The 25,134-nt window shown below is 41.6% G+C and overlaps 1 protein-coding gene across 1 annotated transcript in view; it reads right to left on the bottom strand.

Annotated features, from left to right (window-relative positions):
• Positions 1–5,552: 5,552 nt before the first annotated feature.
• LOC126484239 (cytochrome P450 6k1-like) overlaps positions 5,553–25,134 on the bottom strand; it is a 44,804-nt gene continuing 25,222 nt past the window's right edge. The window contains exons 2-5 of the mRNA XM_050107653.1: positions 22,480–23,379; positions 20,049–20,285; positions 18,337–18,588; positions 5,553–6,211 (exon numbers count right to left, since the gene is read on the bottom strand). Of these exons, the coding sequence (XP_049963610.1) occupies positions 6,033–6,211; positions 18,337–18,588; positions 20,049–20,285; positions 22,480–23,371 (1,560 nt within the window). The 5' untranslated portion in view covers positions 23,372–23,379 and the 3' untranslated portion in view covers positions 5,553–6,032. The remainder of the gene's footprint in view (positions 6,212–18,336; positions 18,589–20,048; positions 20,286–22,479; positions 23,380–25,134) is intronic.

Consider the following 25,134-nt stretch of genomic DNA (forward strand, 5'->3'; position numbering starts at 1 on the left):
GCTTGCGTCTTTACATTGTCTAGCGAACCTCATAGTATAAAACATTTTGATTTTACTGGATTGTATAATCTTACTCCAACAAATGCGAACACCAGCCATTCTCAAGAACACTTACCAGGTAGTAATGAATGTTCTTAAGCCGCCATGAAAAATAAAAGTTTAGTTAAGATGATAAATTTTGTTTGGATCAAGAGATGCACTAACATTAAGACAATGAAATATTCGATGACTTAGCGTTCACCGCCGCTACCAACAGCAAATCTAAAAACATCTTATTCCACCATCAGACCTGAAGACGTTATACAGGTGGTTCGAAAATTCTCATTGCAAAATTCTAGGGATTGTAGAGGGGAGTGTGTATAATATTTTGAATAGGAAAAATGGTTCTGAGCACTATTGGACTTCACATCTGTGGTCATCAGTCCCCTAGAACTTAGAACTACTTAAAACTAACTAACCTAAGGACATCACACACATCGATGCCCGAGGCAGGATTCGAACCTGCGACCGTAGCAGTCGCGCGGTTCCGGACTGCGCACCTAGAACCGCTAGACCACCGCGGCCGGCTTTGAATAGGAACCCATGACTGGAAATGCACCGTTTACGTTCTACGACGGTTCGAATTCACATGTTATCTCGTTCAATTCTGCTTGAGGAACTCAACTAGTCGGGACGGAAGACCATTATCAGGTAACAATACGAAAGGATGCGTAACGAAGCATACATTTATCTTTTAAACATTTCTGTTAATTTATGATACTCCTGTACAGACAGAGCAATTCTGGCCGCTGCTCTAGAAACTGCAGAAATACCAAATGGAATGGATTGTGCGCACCAGAACATGCTTCGTAGGTTCGATGTCTGTAACAACGTTAGTGGTCGCCACATCGAGCCACTGTTGTGATGTGTCAGTATTGTTCTGTATGTATGGTATGATGGGTTCTTCTTTGTTTTGGCTGTACTTTTGAGGAATATTGTGGTAAATTCTGCCCAACTGCCCCATTAGGTCATCGGAATCCCGACCTAGTTTGAGAGCCCTGCCTATAATGCAAGTAAAGAGGCCGTAGAGTATCGCTGATAAAACGCTCTGTTGCAAGGATGCCGCAGATGACATCCAAAGGAAAACAAATGACACTCCAGATCAGCGTCCACTGTTGTCGGATCGTCTCCAGACATGTCTTCGGCCTGGCGTCTCATTCGAGTTGTCTTCAGTGATGAGTTCTTATTCGAACAGCCCCTGTGACCAGCGAAGACGGGTCTGAAGACGCCCCAGACAGTGGTTTAATACCAATTTGTATGTTGCCCGCTATACTGCCTGACAACTGGCAGTCAGTGAAGGTCTAATTTGCCATTTCTTTTCAAAGTATAGCTCTTTTGGTTGTCATCCACGGCACCCTTAAAGACCAGCGGTACGTTGACGATATTCTACGTCTTGTTTTGTTGTCATTCATCGGAAGCTATCGTCGATTTACATTCCATTAAGATAATGGCCACCCATACACGGTGGGAGTTTCTACTGCTTGTCTTCATGCTTGTCAAATCCTAGGATGGCCAGCAAGGTCGTCGGATCTCTTTCCAATTGAGAAACTTTCGGCCATTGTGGGCTGGAACCTCCAACCAGCTCGAAATTTTGACGATATAAAGCGGCAGATGGACAGAATTTGGTACGATATCTCTTAGGACTTCCAAAACCTCCATCAACTAACACCAAGCCAAATAACTTCATGCATAAGGGCAAGAGGTGGACCAAAGCGTTATTAACTTGCTCAATCTGTGAAGCTCCTTCTCTTGAACCAATCATTCAATTTTTCTGAACTCGTAATCGTTTGTTTTTCCCTGCATCATATCTACGAATTTCTGTCCCAATCATACACTGCTGGCTATAAAAAATGCTACACTAAGAAGAAATGTAGATGATAAACGGGTATTCATTGGACAAATATATTATACTAGAACTGACAGGTGATCATATTTTAACGCAATTTGGGTGCATAGATCCTGAGAAATCAGTACCCCGAACAACCAACCTCTGGCCGTAATAACGGCCTTGATACAACTGGCCATTCAGTCAAACAGAGCTTGGATGGCGTGTGCAGGTACAGCTGACCATGCAGCTTCAACACGATACCACAGTTCATCAAGAGTAGTCACTGGCGTATTGTGACGAGCCAGTTGCTCGGCCACCATTGAACAGACGTTTTCAGTTTGTGAGAGATCTGGAGAATGTGTTGGCCAGGACAGCAGTCGAAAATTTTCTGTATCCAGAAAGGCCTGCAACATGCGGTCGTGCATTATCCTGCTGAAATGTAGGGTTTCGCAGGAATCGAATGAAGGGTACAGCTACGGGTCGTAACACATCTGAAATGTAACGTCCACTGTTCCAATTGCCGTCAATGCGAACAAGAGGTGACCGAGACGTGTAACTAATGGCACCCCATACCATCACGCCGAGTGGTATGCCAGTATGGCGATGACGAATACACGTTTCCAATGTGCGTTCACCGCAATGTCACCAAACACGGATGCGACCAACATGATGCTGTAAACAGAACCCGGATTCATCCGAGAAAATAACGTTTTGCCATTCGTGCACCCAGGTTCGTTGTTGAATACATCATCGCAGGCGCTCCTGTCTGTGATGCAGCGTCAAGGGTAACGGCAGCCATGGTCTCCGAGCTGATATTCCATGCTGCTGCAAACGTAGTCAAACTGTTCGTGCAGATGGTTGTTGTCCTGCAAACGTCCGCTTCAGTTGACTGAGGGATCGAGACGTGGCTGCAAGATCCGTTAGTCATGCGGATAAGATGCCTGTCATATCGACTGCTAGTGCTACGAGGCCGTTGGGATCCAGCACGGCGTTCCGTATTACCCACCTGAACCCATAGAGTCCATATTCTGCTAACAGTCATTGAGTCTCGGCCAACGCGAGCAGCAATGTCGGGATACGATAAACCGCAATCGCGATAGGCTACAATCCGACCTTTAGCAAAGTCGGAAACGTGATGGTAGGCATTCCCCCTCCTTACACGAGGCATCACAACAACGTTTCACCAGGCAACGCCGGTCAGCTGCTGTTTGTGTATGAGAAATCAGCTGGAAACTTTCCTCATGTCAGCACGTTGTAAGTGTCGCCACCGACGCCAACCTTGTGCGACTGCTCTGAAAAGCTAATCGTTTGCATACCACAGCATCTTCTTCCTGTCGGTTAAATTTCGCGTCTGTAGCACTTTATCTTCGTGGTGTAGCAATTTTAATGGTCAGTAGTGTATAATTCCTGTGTGGTGTGATTTTTTTTTCAAAGAAATGTTAATAAATGAAAGTTTGTCTGCATCTCACTCCATCTCTTCTTCTCCTTATCACTACATTAACTTCAATGTGTGTAATGCAGACGAAGGAAGCAGTTCTTGCAACTTCGACATGCCAACAATGCGCGCTGAGCGAAGTGTTTCGGGCGGACTGTAGTAGACGAGTTTTGGGCAGAATTAAGTGAACGTGTCCTGTTTGGACGGCTGTACAACACGGTGCGTCGGCGGTAGGCCACATATTTAATGTGTTCTTTGCGCGCCGTCTGTGCAATTCTCTGTGGTCAACGCCGAGCAGAGAGTTTACATAAGAAGTTTACTTTCGCATATTATGGTTAGTTGTATAAAGTCTCCTGTGAACAAAGGTCATCACTGTTAAGTATCTGAGCTCTGTAATGTGTCTCACTGTAGACGAACATTTAGCAGTTTGTGGCTTTGTCTGCTACGTGATTGATGCCTTCACAGAAAGTTACTACCACCCTTATTTAAATTTGACTTCTCATTTAGTAGCATTAATCCACACGATAGTAAGTTTCTCTCACATAAAGAAACACAGGTCAATGGGCTACGTATGCTGCATTCTTGCAGGTACGACTGCAGAAGACACCAGGGCGTGGACAACGTTAGAATCCGTGTGTTCTGCCGTGACGCAGAAGAACAAAACCAGGGCCCCTCGCATGGTCTACACTCCCAGTACAAAATATGTTGACAGATGCGAGTTATCTGCAGTAATACACAGGAGGGAATACACAGGGTGCTACTTGCACTTATTTTTATTTGGTTGCAAAGGTTAATTGGTTTTCAAAGAATCGGCTATCTGCAGTAACATCTTCCTTTTAAAGGTCCTTTCTGGCCAGCCTGATATAGCGTTGCGTAGTGTTCTACACCGCACCCAGCGCTCAGAATAATGTGGCTGGAGGATGTGCAATAGGCAGAGCACTCGTGTGGAGAGCGATATTGGTGGCCGTTGCAGGCAGGCACTGTAGGGGAAATGCTGAGTACTGGAGGGGAGGAGCCATTCTAAACCGAAGCCTTTGCTCCTATGCTCTCATGTTTTCGTAAATATCAAGTGTAGCCCCTTCAGGCCCACACTTTCCTCGTGACCTTTAGAAAATGTCTACTGTCACCTCTGACTTGGTTAGTTACCTGGAAGTATTCCGCTGAAAATGCAAAAAAAATGCATCGATTTATTTTCTCATGGCATATTAAACAACTGCAAGTTTCATGCATGTGCCACAAATGGTGAATTTTGAATGAAACCTATTTTTCTCTTGCTACTATCTTGAAGTTTGCTTCTTTTGCCAAGACACGGCACAGCTTACACAATGTCACCTCACTAACAAGCTGTGCAGATGCAATTGAGAGAGAATTCTGAAACCGTAGTTTATTAAGTTTGCCAAGTGGGGAACAGAGGGAAAGCAAGGTCGACAGATTATGAAAAACACATCTTCGGTACAAAAATAAACGTGTAATGGCTTCACTTATGCTGCACAAAAACCCACAGCATGCCTCGTTTCACCAGCTATCCATGACCCTTCAAAATTACATTCTTTCATCGAAAAAGTCTGTAGTTAGTGTTATAACATGCAGATAATAAAGTTTGCATAGTAACCGTATGGCAATATACTCTCCTGCTTGCAGGTTATCATTTGCCCAGATCCCATTCCAGTATCTCAACCACTTATAAAATATCAGGAATGTTGTCGACATTTCATTTGACTTTATTGTTAGCGCGTGCGATCGCAAATAAGTGTGCTACATCAGATCGGTTTTCTTGGCGTTGGTGTCAGAGGCCCCCACCCAAGTGTAGACAACAGTTCAATATGTTAGCTAAATTTAATATGCAGCAACACATTATGTAATACTATGCACCAAATTCAAAATAATAGGACCCCTATTTTTTATTACAAACTTTTTCGAATTTCGCTCAGTGTCTCACCTGAATGCAAACATCACAATACCTATGGCGATTAACGAAATGATAGGCAGGTAAATATTTTGCTGTGACAGTTTCACAGTTACATGTAATGCATTATAGATGTAACTGTGAAACTATATATATATATATATATATATATATATATATATATATATATGTGTGTGTGTGTGTGTGTGTGTGTGTGTGTGTTTTATTTTTAGTAGATTTTAACCATATCCTTGTCTTGTTGAACGGCAGATCCCTTAGGTATGTTCGTATACGCTGAATTGGGCCTTGGTTTATTAAATCCGCCTAAAATAAAAAGTTGTCGATTTTCTCTTGACGTTCATTTTAATCAGTTGTAGAAGCACAACATGGTCAGAGCTATAACACAGGCAATATTAATGTCCACAGCAGTACACAACAGAAAACGTATCAAACGTGTTTAGTTCCAAACAGCAGAATGAAGAGACAGCAGGTATGCAAATAAACTACGTTTCGACTTGAACTCTTCTTCCTGACATACAGAAACAACAAGGTAAGGAAGCGATAGGCATTGCTATACAAGAGTTTCTATAAATAGATACTTATCCAACTTGACAGTGATATCAGTGTTGATGAACACCATGCACAGTACAGAAACGGTGACATCTGTTGTGAGACCAACTGCATCAGTAGGAAATTTGTCATTATCAACAATCTGAAGTATCACAGTGTAATTGATGTAGTGGTGTCCATGTTCCATGAGTCTTTTCATGTGAACACAGTGTTTGTGAGGTTTCTGCAGAGTTGTTCACAGCAGCTGGAGAACTTCAGCAGGCAGGCACTTTTCGCTGCTCCAACCTCAGGTGGATCCCTCCGATCGGTGTCAGCACCACAGTGTTGGGAGCCATGCGTAGCTTAGACTGCTTGTCTCCGACGGGCAGAATGTCAAATTTTGACACCAGATGTACTATCGCTGTCTTCACTTGCATCAACCCGAAACGCATGCCTGCAACAAATCAAACGAGTTATCACTTTGTTGTACATGGGAATGATAATGCTACATGCTTGAAATCTGGCACTGTGTCACAAAATTCATTTCGTTCAATTTCTCACATAAACTATAATAAATTTCGAAATAATTCTCTCCGCAGAACCAGTGCTATTTCGCCCCATCCCCAGAGAGGTATCAGGACTATAAACACGAAGACGTCCTGTAGCAAAAATGTTTTAATCGCTATACGGGTGCAAACTCACCACTAGTTGTTTGGTTTTATCATTTGTTGTTATCGAGTCAGCTTTATTCGTACCTACTATGGCCGCTTGGCTGTCCCATTTCTTAATAGTTTTGAAGGTTATAGCTTCAAGCTACCTGCCTCTGCTTGCTATGAACAGTGACAACAGGGTGTCTCTCCAGCTATGTCCGAATTAATTAAATAAATAATATTAATTAACTTTCATCACCCAGATTAATTGAAAGAATGCACAGTGGATAATATAGCTTGACACTGTGATAAGCCAGTGCAATGAATATAGAGGGGTAGAGTTTTGTTTTTGTCCATAAACTGTTTTCCCTCGACTTATGATCCTTTAGCATTCTGAACTTAATTTCCTTCAGGAGCTTAATTACCCTCTTAAATCAATCAATTATTGGGAATTTACTTTGACTGGGAATGGACGAAGGTTTCCTTCACATCAAGAGCAACACAAGGATGTTACTGTCCAGAATTTATATCTCAAATTGACTATCACTTAATAGTTTCATCTCCAATTCAGATCGGGACTTCTGCATCGGCAAGACTGCAAGCAATAATTCCCAGTTTGGGTTAATCTTGGTCTCTAGGGCCATTGTAATGTCGCAATACTTTTAGGTAGCGGAAGGCTTCATATAATGGAAACTATCTCGTATCACGACATACAATTCTTACTGGCGTGCTGCATACTCTCTCTCTTAACTACTACGACCTGAATATCACTGGCAGTGGGAAGACTAAGTATCGGAGACCAACAAACTACGGTTCTTACTATTAGGTTTCGTAGCAACATAATTGTACTTGAAAGCTTGTTATGATGCATCATATAAGGAGGAGAAATGCGTACCATCACGTTACCGACTTTGATAAAGGTCGGATTGTAGCCTATCGCGATTGCTGTTTATCGTATCGCGACATTGCTACTCGCGTTGGTCGAGACAATGACTGTTAGCAGAATACAGAATATGGAATCGGTGGGTTCAGGAGGATCCCAACGGCCTCGTATCACTAACAGTCGAGATGACAGACATCTTATCCGCGTGGCTGTAACGGATCGTGCAGCAACATCTCGATCCCTGAGTATCCAGGTGGGGACGTTTACAAGACAACAACCATCTCCACGAACAGTTCGACGACGTGTGCAGCAGCATGGAACCTGGGTGCACGAATGGCAAAACGTAATTATTTCGGATGAATCCAGGTTCTGTTAACAGCTTCATTATGGTCGCATCCGTGTTTGGCGACATCGCGGTGGAAGTACATTGAAAACGTGTTTCGTCATCGCCATACTGGCATATCACCAGGCGTGATGGTATGGGGTGCCATTGGTTAGACGTCTCGGTCACCTCTTGTTCACATTGACGGCACTTGGAACAGTGGACCTTACATTTCAGACGTGTTACGACCCGTGGCTCTACCCTTCATTCGATCCCTGCGAAACCCTACATTTCAGCAGCATGTTGCAGGCCTTTCTGGATACAGAAAATGTTCGACTGCTGCCCTGGCCACATTCTCCAGATCCTTCAGCAAATGAAAACGTCTGGTCAATGGTCGGCGAGCAACTGGCTCGTCACAATATGTCAGTCATTACTCTTGATGGACTGTGGTATCGTGTTGAAGCTGCATTGTCAGGTGCACCTGTACACGCCATCCAAGCTCTGTTTGACTGAATGGCCAGGCGTATCAAGGCTGTTAATGCGGCCAGAGGTGGTTGTTCTGGGTACTGATTTCTCAGGATCTATGCACCCAAATTCCGTGAAAATGTAATCACATGTCAGTTCTAGTGTAATATATTTGTCCAATGAATACACGTTTATCATTTGCATTTCTTCTTGGTGTAGCAATTTTAACGGCCAGGAGTGTATTATATCACTTGCAATCTAGATCGTTTCTAGAGAGAGACTACCTTCCTTTTCCTACGTATGGCGATCTTTGTGTTCTTGGAGTTTAATACGAAGAAGCATACAACTTTTTTATGTAAAACACTACCATTCTTTAATTTGCAACATAATGCTTCCTTGTTCGTTACCGTCTTTCCTCACATCGGCTATTTTCCGATACAAACCGTTTAAACTTTTTTAATTTTCTAACCAGTATGGTGGCAGTTGTACAGCGCTGTGGCGTCTGTGGAGGCAGCTGTTACAACACAATTAGTAGCAATCGTATTGCGATAGAGGCAAATAAACAACTCGCGAATCGTTAATAAATTCTAGGAAATCGTTTTGCTAAAATATGTTCTCCTTTATTTTGTAAATCAAAGTGATGGTATAACAATCTTTTATGTTTTTATTGCTGTACAGAAGATGAGTCCGGGAATAGCAAGTGCTTCAAAAAGGACGGAAAGTATGTTAAAGCAGCTAGAAATAAAACAAAAAAAAATTGTGGTAAACTTCTATGGGTCCAAACTAATAAGGTCACCGGTCCCTAGACTTACGCACTACTTAATGCACTTAAGGACAACACAAACACCCATGCCTGAGTGACGACTCAAACCTCCGACGCCGGCCGAGTGGCCGAGTAGTCCTAGGCGCTACAGTCTAGAACCGCTCGATCGCTACGGTCGCAGGTTCGAATACTGCCTCGGGCATGGATGTATGTGATGTCCTTAGGTTAGTTATATTTTAGTAGTTCTATGTTCTAGGGGACTGATGACCTCAGAAGTTAAGTCCCATAGTGCTCAGAGCCATTTGGACCGTTTGAACCTCCGACGGTGGGAACCGCGCGAACGGTGAGAGGACGCCTTTGACCGCACGGCATAGAACAAGAACTAACGGCTGGTGAGTACAGAATGATAGAACCTGATCCAACTCTCAGAACTTCAATTTGGTCAGTGCTTAATTCTATAGTAGATGGTGATGGCAACAGTGTTAACTACCTTTGGTGTGTCGAGTACAATGAACTTTACTTGCATACTTAACAGTCATCTGGAATTCGCGTGTGTCTAACAAACAAGTGTCATGCATTGACCGAATACGCCTTCTCAAATCTGCTCAGGGCAAATTTATTGAGAAATGCGTGACTTTGTGTCCAGGAGAAGCTACTGGGGGTGAAGCAGTTTAAGATCTGACTCAGAGATTGATCAATACTGCAGCGACTTATAGAAAAGTATCCGCAAAACCTACTATGTCTCATCCCATAACTGTCTCAAAACAAATCACACAAAAAGCGAAAAACCTTTGAAAGGAAACCGAACCTGAATAATTTATTACGAGGATGGAGGTGAATTCCAGGCGGCCAGAGATACGTGACACGTTGCACAAGGAGAGATAATTACCTGACTCGTACAGTTTCTTATTTTGTTAATTGGGACCTCAGAACATACTTCTTGCGTATGACACGGTTTCAAGACGAGACTACGGCGCTTCAAAACATTAGAAAGGAATTGCTGAGACGATTTATCTCGCTTGGTATTCACGAGAATAGTCTCAAAAATGTATCTTTTACAACTGACCAAGATGCCAACATTACCGCTGTTCTCCGTAGATATTCTGCACTGAATTTTCCCTTTCACATGCTGAACAGAATGCTAAGAAATGCGTTTAGTGTGCGGTATATGCCATTCAACTACCCAAAACTTTATTTTGTTCTGACTACAGTGGAGAAACTTGTGACATTTGCAAAAATGGCATTGTTCATAGCCTGGAGAGAAGAATGGAGCAGTCGAACGATACTCACTGGAACACAGGATTGGCCATGCTTGAATTGGAGAAAAGGCAGTTCAAATGGTTCAAATGGCTCTGAGCACTATAAGACTCAACGTCAGTGGTCATCAGTCCCCTAGAACTTAGAACTAGTTAAACCTAACTAACCTACGGACATCATACACATCCATGCCCGAGGCAGGATTCGAACCTGCGACTGTAGCGGTCACGCGGTTCCAGACCGACTCGCCTAGAACCGCAAGGCTACACCGGCCGGCTGAAAAGGCAGTATTCTATACTATGTAAAAAGCTCCCTGAGAAATGAGAAACAAAGAGAACAGAAGGAACTGACATCACGTTGATGGACAAACTGATTTCTGTTCTGACTGAATGTACGCTGTGGCTTTTTTATATTAAACTGGTATAGATTAGCCCGTAAATTATTCTAAGAGTTGTAAAGTAAGGATTTTTTTTACATCCCTTCAAGGAGACATCAAAAGAAATGGAAGCGGAAAATCCCCTCACTGCATCTCCTTTTGCCATTGAAAGTGACCCTCCGAAACACTGAAGTGAAGAAACTTAGGATGAAGAAGCCTCTGAAATAAATCTTGCGAGTCCGCCTGGAAAATTATCTAGAGGAAGCAGCACCACGAATAGGTAATTTCCTGTGGGCACAATTTCGACATCTGAAAAAATGTTCAAATATGTGTGAAATCTTATGGGACTTAACTGCTAAGGTCATCAGTCCCTAAGCTTCCGCACTACTTAACCTAAATTATCCTAAGGACAAACACACACACCCATGCCCGAGGGAGGACCAGCCGCACAGTTCTTTACTGCAGCGCATAAGACCGCTGGGATTCGACATCTGAAAATGATGTGTAAAGTCACGGGAGAGGCAAATAATACCATTCACTAGCTACAACAACAATAATTTGGAATGACCAATCACGAAAGTCAGTCTTACTTAATCATTGTTTCTACCCAGTAGCAGAATCTTTGCAACATGTGAATTACGAAGCATAAAAGAAAAAGGAGCAAAATATCTTTACACAAGTAGCGCAAGCTGTCCTGTACATTAAGCCAATCGAACAAAGTCACCCCTCAAAAAAAGGTGAACTTATATTTATATAACATCAAATATTATAGTATATACTTATATTAAACAAATAATACAGTATCAGAACCTAATAAAAACGTGAATGTTAGGAAATAAAATTTAGTAATGTCAAGATGCGAACCTCCCCCCAAACTACCAAATCGATACAAGACAGTGATGCCACTCATTACGCTTTCTTTTTTTAATCTCATTTTGTTCGTTTTCGTTCGCTGTATCTGCTCTAGGCAGACGTCGAAAGACACCCGTTTAATTCGTTGTCGATCCATTAACTCACTTTTTTTTACTACAGAGGGCAGCTGGCCCTCTGACCGAACACACTCAGCTACCATGCCGGCCTCGCTAAACCATCAACACACACATTGTAAGTAATCGAAGCATGTTACCATTTCAGAAAACCTTATGGTAGATATGTTACTAACTGAAATTTAATTATAACAAATGGTACTAAGAACAATGCGTTTTAGTGGATCTTCCGTGTGTCGCTGCCTTCAAATAGCCTACTCTCATAATACGCAAGTTACAATAACACTTTTTGCCATGAATATGATGTTTCTAGTTATTTTATTGGAACGAATCACACAGTTAACAACGAATTTTCGAGTGATTCTGAAATTGCTGGTGCTCAGAAACAGCATATATACATATAAGCTTGAAATGAATGCCAATGTGGCACAACACATATGGCTGGTCCAAGCAAGCCCGCGGGTCGGCAGTGGTATGCGGTGGGCCGCCGTGCAGGGCTCTGCCCACCAGCCCCAATCTCACTCCGTCCAACTTCCATCTGTCTGCCCAATCAAGGATGCACTCTGCGGTAAGCAGAATGTGGATGATGGGGCGCTTACTGATGAAGGAAGACGTTGGTTTCGAAGTTGGCTTCGTAACGTGGCGTGAGGCCGTCGCATTGAATGTAGATTATGTTGAAAAATAGCGTTTGTATCCAAAAGAGTAGGAAGTAATATGCTGTATTGTAATTCTAAATAAAACCAACCTGCTTCCAGAAAAACAGTGTTGCGTAAGATATACCAGGGTCACTCCGAGAGAAATGCACACTATTTTTTGTAAAAATGCAGTTTTCGTACTGCATGTGTGAAAGTTTTACAGTGTGTAGATACATCCTTCCCGCTTGTTTTCAAACTTAGTTCAACCTGTTCCCGTCAGTGGCGCCGTCACAGCATGTCTTCAAGATGGCTGCTACACTTGACGTTCGTCAGAGGCAACGTGATGTCATAGAATTCCTGTGCTGTGAAAACGAGACAGTGGCAAACATCCACAAGAGGTTGAAAATGGTGTATGGAGATGCTGCTGTCGATCGCAGTATAGTTAGTCGGCGGGTGAGCAGGTTACGTGATGAAAACGGGCACGGCAATATTGAGGATTGCCCTCGCAGCGGTAGGGCTCGTACTGCACACACTCCAGACAATGTGCAGAGAGTTAACGAATTGGTGACTGCTGACAGACGCATCACAGTGAACGAATTGTCACGCTACGTTGGGGTAGAGGAAGGAAGTGTTTGCAGAATACTGAAAGTGTTGGCGTTAAAAAAAGATTTGTGCCAGGTGGGTTCCCAGGATGTTGACAGTGGCTCACAAAGAAACAAGAAAAACGGTATGCAGCGAACTTTTGGAACAGTACGAGAATGGTGGAGATGAATTTCTTGGAATAACTGTGACAGGTGATGAACCATGGCTCCATCATATTTCACCAGAGACGAAGAGGCAATCAATGGAGTGGCATCATGCAAATTCACTCAAGAAAAAAAAATTCAAAACCACACCTCCTGCTGCAAAAGTTATGGCTACGGTGTTTTACGATTCCGAACAACTCTTGCTTGTGGACATCATGTCAAGTGGAACCACCATAAATTCTGATGCATATGTGGCGACACTGAGGAAACTTCAAGCTCGACTAAATCGTGTTCGACCACATCGGCAAAAGCAGGATGTTTTGCTGTTGAAAGACAATGCACGGCTGCATGTCAGTCAAAAAACCATGGAAGCGATCACAAAACTTCGATACACAACACTGAAACACCCGCCTTACAATCCTGACCTGGCTCCATGTGACTATCATCTCTCTGGGAAACTAAAAGACTCTCTTCGTTGAACAAAGTTTGGAGATGATGACATCCTTGTGCCCTGACAAACAGTGGCTGCAACAGGTTGGTCCAGAATTTTACCGAGCTGGTATACAGGTGCTGGTTCCAAAATGGTGTAAGGCAGTTGAGGGGGATGGAAATTATGTGGAGAAATGAAAATATTGTTACTAAAGGATGTATCTACACACTGTAAAACTTTCAAACATGTAGAATAAAAGATGGATTTTAAAAAAATAGTGTCCATTTCTTATGGAGAGACCCTCGTACAACACCTCTATTAGATATTCTGAATTTTCAGGACTGAAATTGGTGGCTTCTTGTTGATTAGCTTACAAAGGATAAAAAAGCAATTGATGACTGTTACTAGAATCCAGGATTGTTAAAGAAGGAATGCATCTCATTACAGAGCTGTAATTGGATGGTGGTGCAAATCCATATTAACTGCGAGGATGGTCGTATTTTAAGTCAGGATGCAGGACGATGGGTTGCCTAACTCGGCTGTAGAGGAATCGGTACAGCTCGGGTGGAAATATATTTTTTTCACCAAGATTCTCGGACTGTTGATGAAAGTGGCCAATCGAATGCGTCCACTGATCCCGGACAGTAGAGTCTGCCTCAGCGGAACAAAAGGCGGCATGTTTGGCTGCACCAGCGCGTGGTCGCCGGCCAACCAGGCGGCCGCGAGCAGGTCGCCGTGTCAGTGCCCTCGCTGGCAAGAGGATGGCGTCAGGCGTATCTGCCGCAGTCAGCAGCTATCGCAGTGGGTCAGGTGCGAGGCGCGCTGGAGCGTACGTTTCGAACCTAAGGCCCGTAAGACCCGCTGGAGACGCCCAGATATTGGAGGTGGTCTCCTCGTGATGACTCCGGCTCGAGCCCCAGAATCATCGAGTGTAGCAGCGGTACGTAGACCAGCGTCTAGTAAACATAGCGAATTCATGTGAACGAAGCTTTTCGGCCCAAACTGGACCGTCGGCTGGAGTATGGCATATCTTGGCGTGTATATATAGTAGATTTGTCCGGCTTTTTTGTGACCAGTGGCCCGCATTCAGTCAGTCAGGGCACCAAGGCAGCGTAGCATCAGGCCAAGGCATGAGGTAATCCAGCTCACCACTGCAACAGATGCGTGTTTTACACCATGGGGTCTCGGCAACAGTCTGATCCTCGAAACAGAATTTCACAGCTCGTGAAATCTTCTCGGAGGGCAGTTTCCCCAATATGGGTGGCAAAACTGAGGTATTTCATTGTGAAAAGTAGATTCAGTCTTAAGTACCAGACTCCACAAGTATTCATACATACGCACCGAGCGAGGTACTGCTAAAATACTAGATTAGTATTCACGAGAGCAGTGGTTCATATCACCCTCGTATCCTGCAGACTTATGGTTTCCGCAGTATCGCTTAATTGCTTAAGGCAAATGCATGGATGGTTCAATTGAAAAGGATATTGGCGATTTCCCTATCCTTTCCTTCCTTTCCCCAATCTCACCATGCCATCTGATGATCTTATCTTCGACGGTACGTTAAATTCTAATCTACCTTCCTTACTCCATTCCATTGTGGCAGCGTGCTACAATAGCCGGTTTCGATTTATTTCAGAATAAACACAATTCTGATTGCAGAAGTATATAATGTCAAAGAATCATGCCATTAACATTAAATAATTCCGCAACGAAAACAGTTTTAATTCTGAAGTTTTTCCTTCTTTCTTCTTTCCCACATCCAAAAAAAACGTTTTTTATAATTCGATGGAGAGCTCACACCAGCTGTGGATAAGTGTTTGAAAAACTGCCAATTTCGCACTTAAAGAGTCATAGTTCTTTAGTGGAAAATGTTAGATTAAGTCATTTACCTGGAAGTGTACATCGAAACCTGGAGCCGGCCGGTGTGGCCGAGCGTATCTAGGCACTTCAGTTGGGAACCACGCGATCACTATGGTCGCAGGTTCGAAATCTGCCCCGGGCATGGATGTGTGTGATGTCTTTAGGTTAGTTAGGTTTAAGTAGTTCTAAGTTCTACGGGACTGATGACCTCAGATGTTAAGTCCCATAGTGCTCATAACCATTTTGAAAAACTGGACACTTTCGACCTAAAACGCAAGTGGGCTTTCTCTGCCAAACAAGGCAGTGTGCACGGTTAATGCGATTTGCACTTACTGTAGAAGTACAATAAATAAATATTTCCCGGAGTGGCCTACTCGATGCGTGATCCGGTCTTAATGGAGCAGGCCGCGAATTCGTGTGTGATGCATCGCATCGTGGCCTGAATCCTCGCTTTCAGAATTGTCTTAATGAGTCCTCAGCTGCCCCAAAATGCAAACTCTCTTCGGTTGGACCTTTGGCCAAACCCTGTGCACGTTTCTGTTATCAGTCACTTGCAATGTACTACCATGTTTTGGGTCCTGCGATATTTTAGCATGAAACCTCAGTACGTTTTAACTACTGAAGTATGAGGACTGGAACTTTAACAGCGGCATTTCAACTGATAAGGAATACTTAAATACGGAATTTACTATCTCCAAACAGTTACTGGTCATTTTGGAACGAAACGGAGACAATTTCAGCAGAACCCGTCCTTCAGTTTGCAGGGAAATGCCCTGGTACATACATGACTGATTTTTTTCAACTGACGGAACTGCCAAGTAATGTACTATCCACCATATTCCATAGATATAATCCCTTCTTAAGATGGAAGCAATTCGTGGTGTTCGATTCCGAACTGTTACAGGGAGACATTCGTTGGGCAATAGACCGCTCCATTCCAACTATCAACACATCTGGTTCTGCTATTCCTGTCGTTAGGGTCATAGTTATTTTTTCCAAATACTGATTTAGCCAAGTTTATAGGCTGTCAAGTAGTTCTTCTTTCACTAAGAATCCAATCACAAATCTTCATATTGAAGAGGAAAAAAATTAAAGGCATTGATACCAGACAGATGAAACCTATCCAAAGATTTGCCACTATTTCGCGGTTGCAACAGTTAACTAAAAAAAGTAGTAAATATAGAAATTTTGGGATACCTCGATGAAATGAAAGATATCAGGCTACTAAAACAAACATTCCTATAGTTCTCGAAGATGAAGCCAACGATAGTACAAATAACAGAAATAGAAAACCAAATGGAAAGAAATAACGTCAAGGTATCACATACAACAGATAGAAACTTTTTTAGTAGAAACATCTTCAATTTATGTTCGCATGGGAGGAACAACGAAGGCACAACATCCACAAAAAAAGGAAATCGTCAACATGGGCGAAGCCAACAATATTATGAATCACAAAGTAAGAAACTAAATGGAAAAAATAGCATAAATGTATCAGAGTGAGCAAGGAAAAATTGTTTTAGAGATAAGATCCGCATATTGGAAGGCTAACAAGGAAGGAAAGGCGAAGAACAACGCTCACAGAGAGATGAAAATGTCAGCTTGGAGGAGAAGATTAAGGAGCACTCTCAACGAAGAAATAAAATTTATTAAGTTGTTATGTGATCCCACTTGATCATTGTGGAAATAATAAAACAAATGAAGACATTCCTAAACTTTGATATTTTAGTCAGATTGATCACTTTCTAACTATCTCTGATACTTTTTTTTCTCATAGTAATGTTTATGTTCTTGTATGAATAACTTCAAGTGTTTCGGATAATCTCTTTTACATTAGTATACGGTGTTTACAGGTACACTAATTGTCAATGACAGCCAGTACACGTTCCTGAGAGATTATTAGACCACAATCGTTACTGTTATTTAGCAGACAACACACAAATGTGAGTGATGTTACCCACAGCTATGTGTTTCGGGAGTCAAGCTTCCATCATCTGGCTAGCTGCGTCCAGTCTTTCAAATACACACACTTAAAGCACAAAGCAGCCATGAAATAAAATAAAATACAGATATTTGAACATAAAATCCTCGTCTTACTTAAAAATCTGTAGCAGCTAAACATGTATACAAGACAGGAAACAACCTAAAAGACATTGAAGAGGCTCTGGAAGTGGTGCACGAAGGGAAGAAAGGATTCACGGAGAAAGATTTCATAATTTACTTAATGCACAAACGGGAGAGAGCGATAACGGACTCCTCATCGAGGTCATAGATGTTTTTTTTAATTTGACAGTAACAGATATACATGAGCAGTTTGCCAAGAGAACTATTGGAAAGCTTTTTTCCCCATGTCCCCTATGATATCTCTGGAACAATGAAAAGGTTCGTGACTCGCTGCATTCGTTTGAAACCGTCTACTTGTTCACAGAAGAGGCCAGTATATGGGAAGGCTGCTGGTGTGACGTTTAGTAGTTGCTATCGGTGTTACCCCTACAGAAGAATGATGAAGAAAAGCAGAGATACAAATGTTGCCAACTTCAAAGCAAGACATGGACTTCTTTTATTGTATTTCGTGACTAGTTTGTGCTTTGAGTGCGTGTCTTTAGAGGGTTGAACGCAAGCAGCCAGATGATGGGACCTAGACTCAAAAAATGCTTGTCTGTGGAAAACATTGCTCGCATTAGTGTGTTATATGCTAACGATCACTATTGTACTCACAACCGCTACCTCCAAACCTTCATGTGGATAATATTCGACTAAAATGTTGCTTGTTGATCAGTTGGTGACAGTTTGATGTTGTTGAAGCTAGTTTGTGAATATACGCGATTCTACCAGGAAACAAACTTTTTAACAAATAAATGAAAGGAACTGTAGTGTACTATAAGATGAATAAACGTCATTAACTATATTATTTTTTACAGAAATCCGGAAGAAATGAATGCCATATATCAACATATACTGATGTGATTCAATTTTGGTCACTACACAGTCTACATTTCCGGTTTAGAATTTCTGAATGGATTTCTCTGATACTATTTCACGTCATTCCATTTGACATAGTTTATCACCATTGATTTTCTCATAGTACGTGACTCAATTTTATTTAGTTAATCAGTATTAATTGTTAATTTTTATTTTAACATAAGATATTTTCATACATTTTTTGTGAAAAACTGATAATGAAGATAAGCGGAGGAGTGACTCACCGATGCATATGCGTGGCCCTTCGCCAAAAGGCAGATAGCTGTAGGGATGTCTGGATGCCTTCTGCTCCTCGGAAAAGTGCTCCGGGTCGAATTCCTCGGGGTTTCGAAAGTACTTCCTGTCATAATGGAGTCCCATGACTGGAATAATCACCTTAGTTCCTTTCTCCAAGACACAGTCATATCCTGCCAGAGTATAGTCCTGCGCCACCTCACGATTCAGAACTGTAGCGGGTGGATACATACGAAGGGTTTCTGAAAAAAAAATGGGGTCAGATGTTAATGGAAGTGTTTTAATAAGTATTCTACAGTGGCGCTCTGTGTGAAGTTTTAATTCTCCCCTTATCGATCATAGTTAATTTGCAATCTGAAAATAAGTCAAAGAAAATGTATGAACGTAATGGTCCTAATAGAGCAAAAGAAGATGTGTCATTCACTAATTCCTAAGCAACATGGTCTATGGCCAGCATGCTCATACAGGCGCTTGCATCGGTATGAACAGTAATGTACGTAACAGAGTATGATTTTCTGATCGATACAATGTCCGAATTATTCTTTATGAAAAAAAAAAGGCCAACACCAACCGTGTTGGTTCTCACGTCCACATCACTAGCCTATGATGGGTAAATAGGGTGAATATATGTGAAACAATGGAACCGATAAAATACATGAACAGGATGAAAGTTTGATAGTACTAGGTCATTAGGGCACTATTACATGAAAGAGAATGGAACGTAAGATTACGGGAGAATAGAATACTACTCATCACCAGTTTTCAGCGTGTTTGTAATGGACGTGAAATCCGTTATGCTTGTGAGAGGAACTAAAACTGGTGCTCCTCATAACATATCTACATAGACTTTGACCTTGTTCTGTTAGCATCTACTGCATCTATACAGTATCGATGCCAGGAGTTTTTTAATCGGAAATAGTTTATCTGTATACCGAAACAAACTCAGCTATTTCTAAGGTACATAGTGACGCCTGCGTTTGCATAATTAATAAAAAAGCGGTGTATAAAATTTCATATCAAATTTTCCAGTAATTATAACAAATGATTGAGATCCGTAATGTTGTGGTTAATTCTTAAGGAGCTGTTAAAGCAGACCTTGCTGTCCTCAGTGGCTGATAACATGAGTGCAATACAGTTTTGAATAAATGAAAGAATAAATTATATATATAGTTTAGGGGACTGATGACCGCAGATGTTAAGTCCCATAGTGCTTAGAGCCATTTGAACCATTTATGTGTGTGTGTGTAACTTGTGTTATTACAGAATCTGGTAATAGTAATTAGGGATGTACCAGTAGTCTTCTTGCTTCTATAACGACAGAGGCATTGTTTCTAAGGGTGCCACAGGACGTTCTTTCAAGATAGGGTTTGTGGAGTTTTGGCTTCTTTATTTCTGAGAATATTTATGTTTTTATCTGTTCCACAATTTTTCATAGGTCCTATGAATTGCCTTGATTTTTGCCTGCGGTGTATACAGTTTATATTGTAAATATTATATGTTCATTAAAGTATGAAGAAACACTATTGCACGCAGATATCATTCAATAACAATTTTATGACGGATGATGTCATAATAATGAAACGAATATGTGTTTGACCTAGTGTTTAGTATTTAGTGTTCTCTTCATGGCTTTTAATTTGTGCACGTCCACACTTTCATGATTGAGATGTATGAACAAAAGAATCAAAACCGTCCATCGTACCGTTTACCACCTTTTCCATGTATGGCATCTTGGTCATTATATCATCATACGTCACATCACCGTTGGTCTTTCTCATTATGTCATCAACTTCTTCTTGCAGTTTCTTCTGGATATCTGGACGTCTAGAGAGCTCATACAGGCAGAAGCTTACGGTGGTGGAAGAGGTCTCGAACCCCCCGAGGAAGAACAACCACGCCTGTGCTGCTATCTCCTTGGTCGTCAGAGTCTTATTTCCATCTGCCAGGAATAAAATATGTTCGTAAACATGCTGTTACTTACTCTATCAAGTAAATCATCTTAATGTTATGAACTATCATAGTAGCTTTGGGAAAATGGCTTCTAAGATTTCCCCAAACTTTATACTTAATTAGGGAAATGTGCCCTTAAAAACGCAGTTGCATTATCAAGAGCTGTAATAGTCACAATAATTATAGAAAACGTGCCTGTAACTGCAATATCTTATACAGAGTGCTAGTTTCACGATAATGCTCTTAATTGTGTAGTTTTAATTTGACAACTAAAGTAACTTCAACTTTGATAGTTCAAGTGTAATGAAGATAAAACTACAAGAGCCATAATTTGCACTAATGTTCTCTTGAATGCCTTGGCAAAAGTAATTTTCCTCTCTGTTGCTATTTCATGTATGTTCTTTGTAGGAGTTTAAAATTGTAGTGATCATTCTAATAATACACAGAAGCTAATTTTTATAGTGAGGAAAGATATTTCGTACTGACACAATACTTTCATCTACATATGCGAGTACATCTACGCTCCACCGTGTGTGGCGAAGGATACTGGCTATAGCAGCGTCACTGATCCCGTTCCCTGTTAGAGTTGCGGATGGTTCAAGGGAAGAACAATTGATGGTAACCCACTTAGTGGGCTGGAAACTCTAATTTTATCTTCATGGCCTTTTCGAGAGATATACATGGGAGGGAGCAATATATTGGCTGGTTCTTCTAGTAATGTAAATTCTCAGATCTTTAGTTCAGTGCAGAACACGTCTCTTCCAGCGTCTGCCTGTGGAGGTGGCCGAACAAACCCGTGACACTTCCGCGCTTACTTAATGAACCTGTAACAAAATGTGCTGCTCTTCTTTGGATCTTCTCTATTTCCTCCATAGTTCTACATGGTATTGATGACATACTGATGAGCAAAATTCAAGGAAGCTACTGCTTTTTTTCGTGTCTTGGTCTTTTGTAAAGTAGTTACGTTAACGACAATACTGATGTCCCATTGGTTAAACCATAAAATGAATAACTGTCCTATGGGGACTGCCAAAACATTTTAATTGTAACAGAGTCACAAGAAGAACTTGTAGAGATGCGTTGTACTACTCCCTGCCTGAATTATAGTTACTGGCGCTACATCTTTTAGGAGAAGAATAGCAAATTGAAGTATTGTTCAAATAGTGAAAATATAAATGCTAAAGTGATTCGAAAATGGACATTATCTATTACGTTCTTTGGAATTACGATATACTTCGAAGTTACAAATGTATTTCTCAAGCCATCAATAGTTAGATACAACTCGTTACTTAAATAAACATCATTATGAATTTGGATGTTGCAAGTGGGTACACTGAAAAATGGTGTGTCATGGTGGTTGCTATGTGTCTATATATATTTGAGCCCATTGACATTTTACACCTAACTTCATAGTATAAGCATATAATTAGTTGAACTGTGTGTTTGATTGGGTTGCATAATTACCTAAAACAACAAATTTTTCATAACTACAGCATTTACATTATGTCATGTTAAAAGATCTGATTTAAGCTCAAACATAAGAAACGATACCAAACATAATAAAGATAAAGACAGAACCTATGCCAACATGTAGAACATCTGCATTTAAAAAAGCAGAGAAGTATATGAAGGAAGCAACACTCAAAGTAGAATAAAATGTTGGGGAAAAAAATAGCAATATCGCCTACTGATAGATCTCACATACCATAATTAATAATGAAGAGGTATTATAATGGAGATTTCGAGATGGATTTCTGCATCCAACTATTCATTCCTACTAAAACGAATGAAGGTATATCGATAATAATGCAACCAACAATATGAAGACATTCTACTTATGCTTGAGTTACAGGTCGATCATTAAAACTCATAAGCTATTACTCCCCAAAATTAGTGCCACTTTTCTGAAAGTGATATACAGTAAAATTCATTCAACTGAAAATTTCTGAACTGGGTGCGAAAATATTCACAGCTGAAGAAATGGGGTGTCTATTGGTATCTTGGTAATCAACAATATTAATAGACATATCATCAAATGACAATCTTCTTGTAAATGATGAGGATGTGAGCAGAATAACGGTGTCGTGCTACAAACGTATTTAAGGTTTACAGCCTACAAAAGGTTCTAAATTTACATTTAAATATTATTTATAAAATCATATAAATTGAGAACCATGACTTACGTTCAGCACCCTTCTTCCCTGTGATTGAGAAGCTGTCATCAACATATCCATTGTTCTTCAACTGAATCATCAATTGCATGAAGTCCTTCCTGATGATCCCCGTCTTCTCTCGGTGTTTGACTGTGTGGTCAACAACGCTCGTGAAATACTCTGTGATATCCTTCGGTGCGAAGGGTAAAGGCAGCAGGGTGCGCAGGTTGGGATTAGAGAATCCCAGAGACAGAGTCAGGTAAGAGCGCAGGGATGTCTGGAAGAAGCGCCGCCCCCACTGCCGAAACTCCGCCTCGGGATTGTGCTGACTGTCGACGTTGATGCCAAAGGCACAGGAAGCGATGACGTCAGTAGAGTAGCGGGCAATCAGCTCGCGGACTTCCACATCTCTGCCCGAGGGTATGACGTCAACCATAATACGAGCACAGTCGCGCACTATGCCGAACATGGCGCGCATTTTTCCCGACGTGAAGGTGGGCGTCAGCTGCTGGCGCAGAGACCGCCACTTCCGGCCTCCAAGGAAGAAGAGGTGCGCCGACAGGTGATCTGTCTCCTCGTCTACGTAGATACCCCGGTCAGGAAAGTAGTTGAAATCCCTCACCATGATCATTTTGATAAGTTCTGGATCCCGCACAACGAGAAGAGGATTATTTAATGAGTAAATACCGACGACTGCTTTGCCTTCTGCTTCAAAATAAACGTCTTTCATATCCTCGCCTGGGCTTTTCCTCATTAGTATTGCGTTCCAGCCATTTCCCAGTGGGAAAGACGGCTCCAGATATGGCAGACCTTTCTTCTTCCAGTAGGTGTAATTGATTTTAAATGTTACGTACATTATCATGAAAAGCGTTGACAGGACGGCCAACATCTCAGTTGCCCATGAATCGAAGTAGAGGGCCATCTTGATTCCTAGGCGAGATAAACAAGGAACAGAGCATTAGTGTGGTAACTTATAACTAGTTACAAGCTTTGCTGCTTTGTTGAAGCCCTTGACTGCCACAATATAGTAACAAAAGTAAAGCTGAATGGAGCATACTAACAGATAGACAAGCGGTAGACAAGTGTTGGCTTCCGCCATCACTTGTCTATATGTTTTAGAACTGTAGAAGATATGTGAATCCACTGTAAATGTTGTGTTACAAACATCCAAACTGATTCTCTCTTCTATTGCACCTAATTCCACTTGGATAAAATGAACTGTTCTAATACTAGTCGAATGATAGGTGCTCAAGACAATTTGTTGAGGAGATACACTCATATGATGATACAGTAGGTGATGCAGATCCAGTGTCCTATTTTCAGTCTTAATTGTGGAAAGAAATCTGTAGGGAAATAATAGAAAATGTTACACAGGTGCACATGCCACATGAGACAGAACACAGTATTAGAAACAGTGCCAATTCTTCAGCAAAACTGCTTCGAACTGGTTGTTTGTACATCGCTCAACATAAATTTCAGATATTCATTTTATTTACTGCTATTTATGCTTCAGCAGTGTTTATTTCGACTATCCTCCATAAATATTATATGGTGATCCTGATATCTGTTACACCTTAAAGTGGGAGCAGATTGTTCTATCAAGAAAGGGGAATCGAACATTCTAAATAATGGAAAAAAATCCGTTTACTTATATAACTATATCAAGAGCTTGCAAAGACCAGAGAGACTTCAGTACTTTTTGAAATTGTTAAGCTGTAGCTGGCGCCGCGCGGCAGGTGACCAGCAGCTACTTGTTACTTGCTATTTATCGTTTCTGGAAGGTTCTTGAAATACCTTATACTTCTATTTCTGGAATACTGGTGCTTGTAAAAAAAAAAAAAATGTTCAAATGTGTGTGAAATCTTATGGGACTTAACTTTTAAGGTCATCAGTCCCTAAGCTTACACACGACTTAACCTAAATCATCCTAAGGACAAACACACACACCCATGCCCGAGGGAGGACTCGAACCTCCGTCGGAGCCAGCCGCACAGTCCATGACTGCAGCACCTTAGAACGCTCGGCGAATCCGCGCGGCGTTGTTTGTATAAATGGCTACACCCCTTTCCTGTAAATCCGATTCTTTTTTGGCTGTATATTGCTCTAAGTAATAAATGTGCTTTCGGTGCAAAGTGTTGTAGTTCACTACCGACCGTCCTTTCTGATTTGGACTTGATTATGGTTGCGAATGTAACGTTGGTGGATGTGCCGGAGTCACTGTGGTTCCAGCTAGACGATATAAAAGCTGTTGCCTATGCCGACAGGAACCAGAATAAAAGCAGTATGCCGACCGCTGTGGCCGAGCGGTTCTACGCACTTCAGTCCGGAACAGCGCTGCTGCTATGGTCGCAGGTTCGAATCCTGCCTCGGGCATGGATGTGTGTGGTGTCGTTAGATTAGTTAGGTTTAAGTAGTTCTAAGTCTAGGGGACTGATGACCTCAGATGCTAAGTCCCATAGTGTTTAGAGCCATTTGAACCATTGGAATAAGCAGTACATAATTCCTAAGATTCGTATATTTAAGAGAGAGATAAATCCCGAAACAGCAATACGTCAGCTGCACAGCAGGTATCCATCAGTCTTGCCGGTCGCCAGGGACTGCCAAAATGGTGAAAGGATTCGACGGAGCTTCCAAATATAACAGGTGGAGTGAGATGAATGTTTGCCAAATGTGTGAGTGTGCTTC

Source organism: Schistocerca serialis, chromosome 6, assembly GCF_023864345.2.
Source record: "Schistocerca serialis cubense isolate TAMUIC-IGC-003099 chromosome 6, iqSchSeri2.2, whole genome shotgun sequence".
In the NCBI taxonomy this organism is placed as follows: domain Eukaryota; kingdom Metazoa; phylum Arthropoda; class Insecta; order Orthoptera; family Acrididae; genus Schistocerca; species Schistocerca serialis.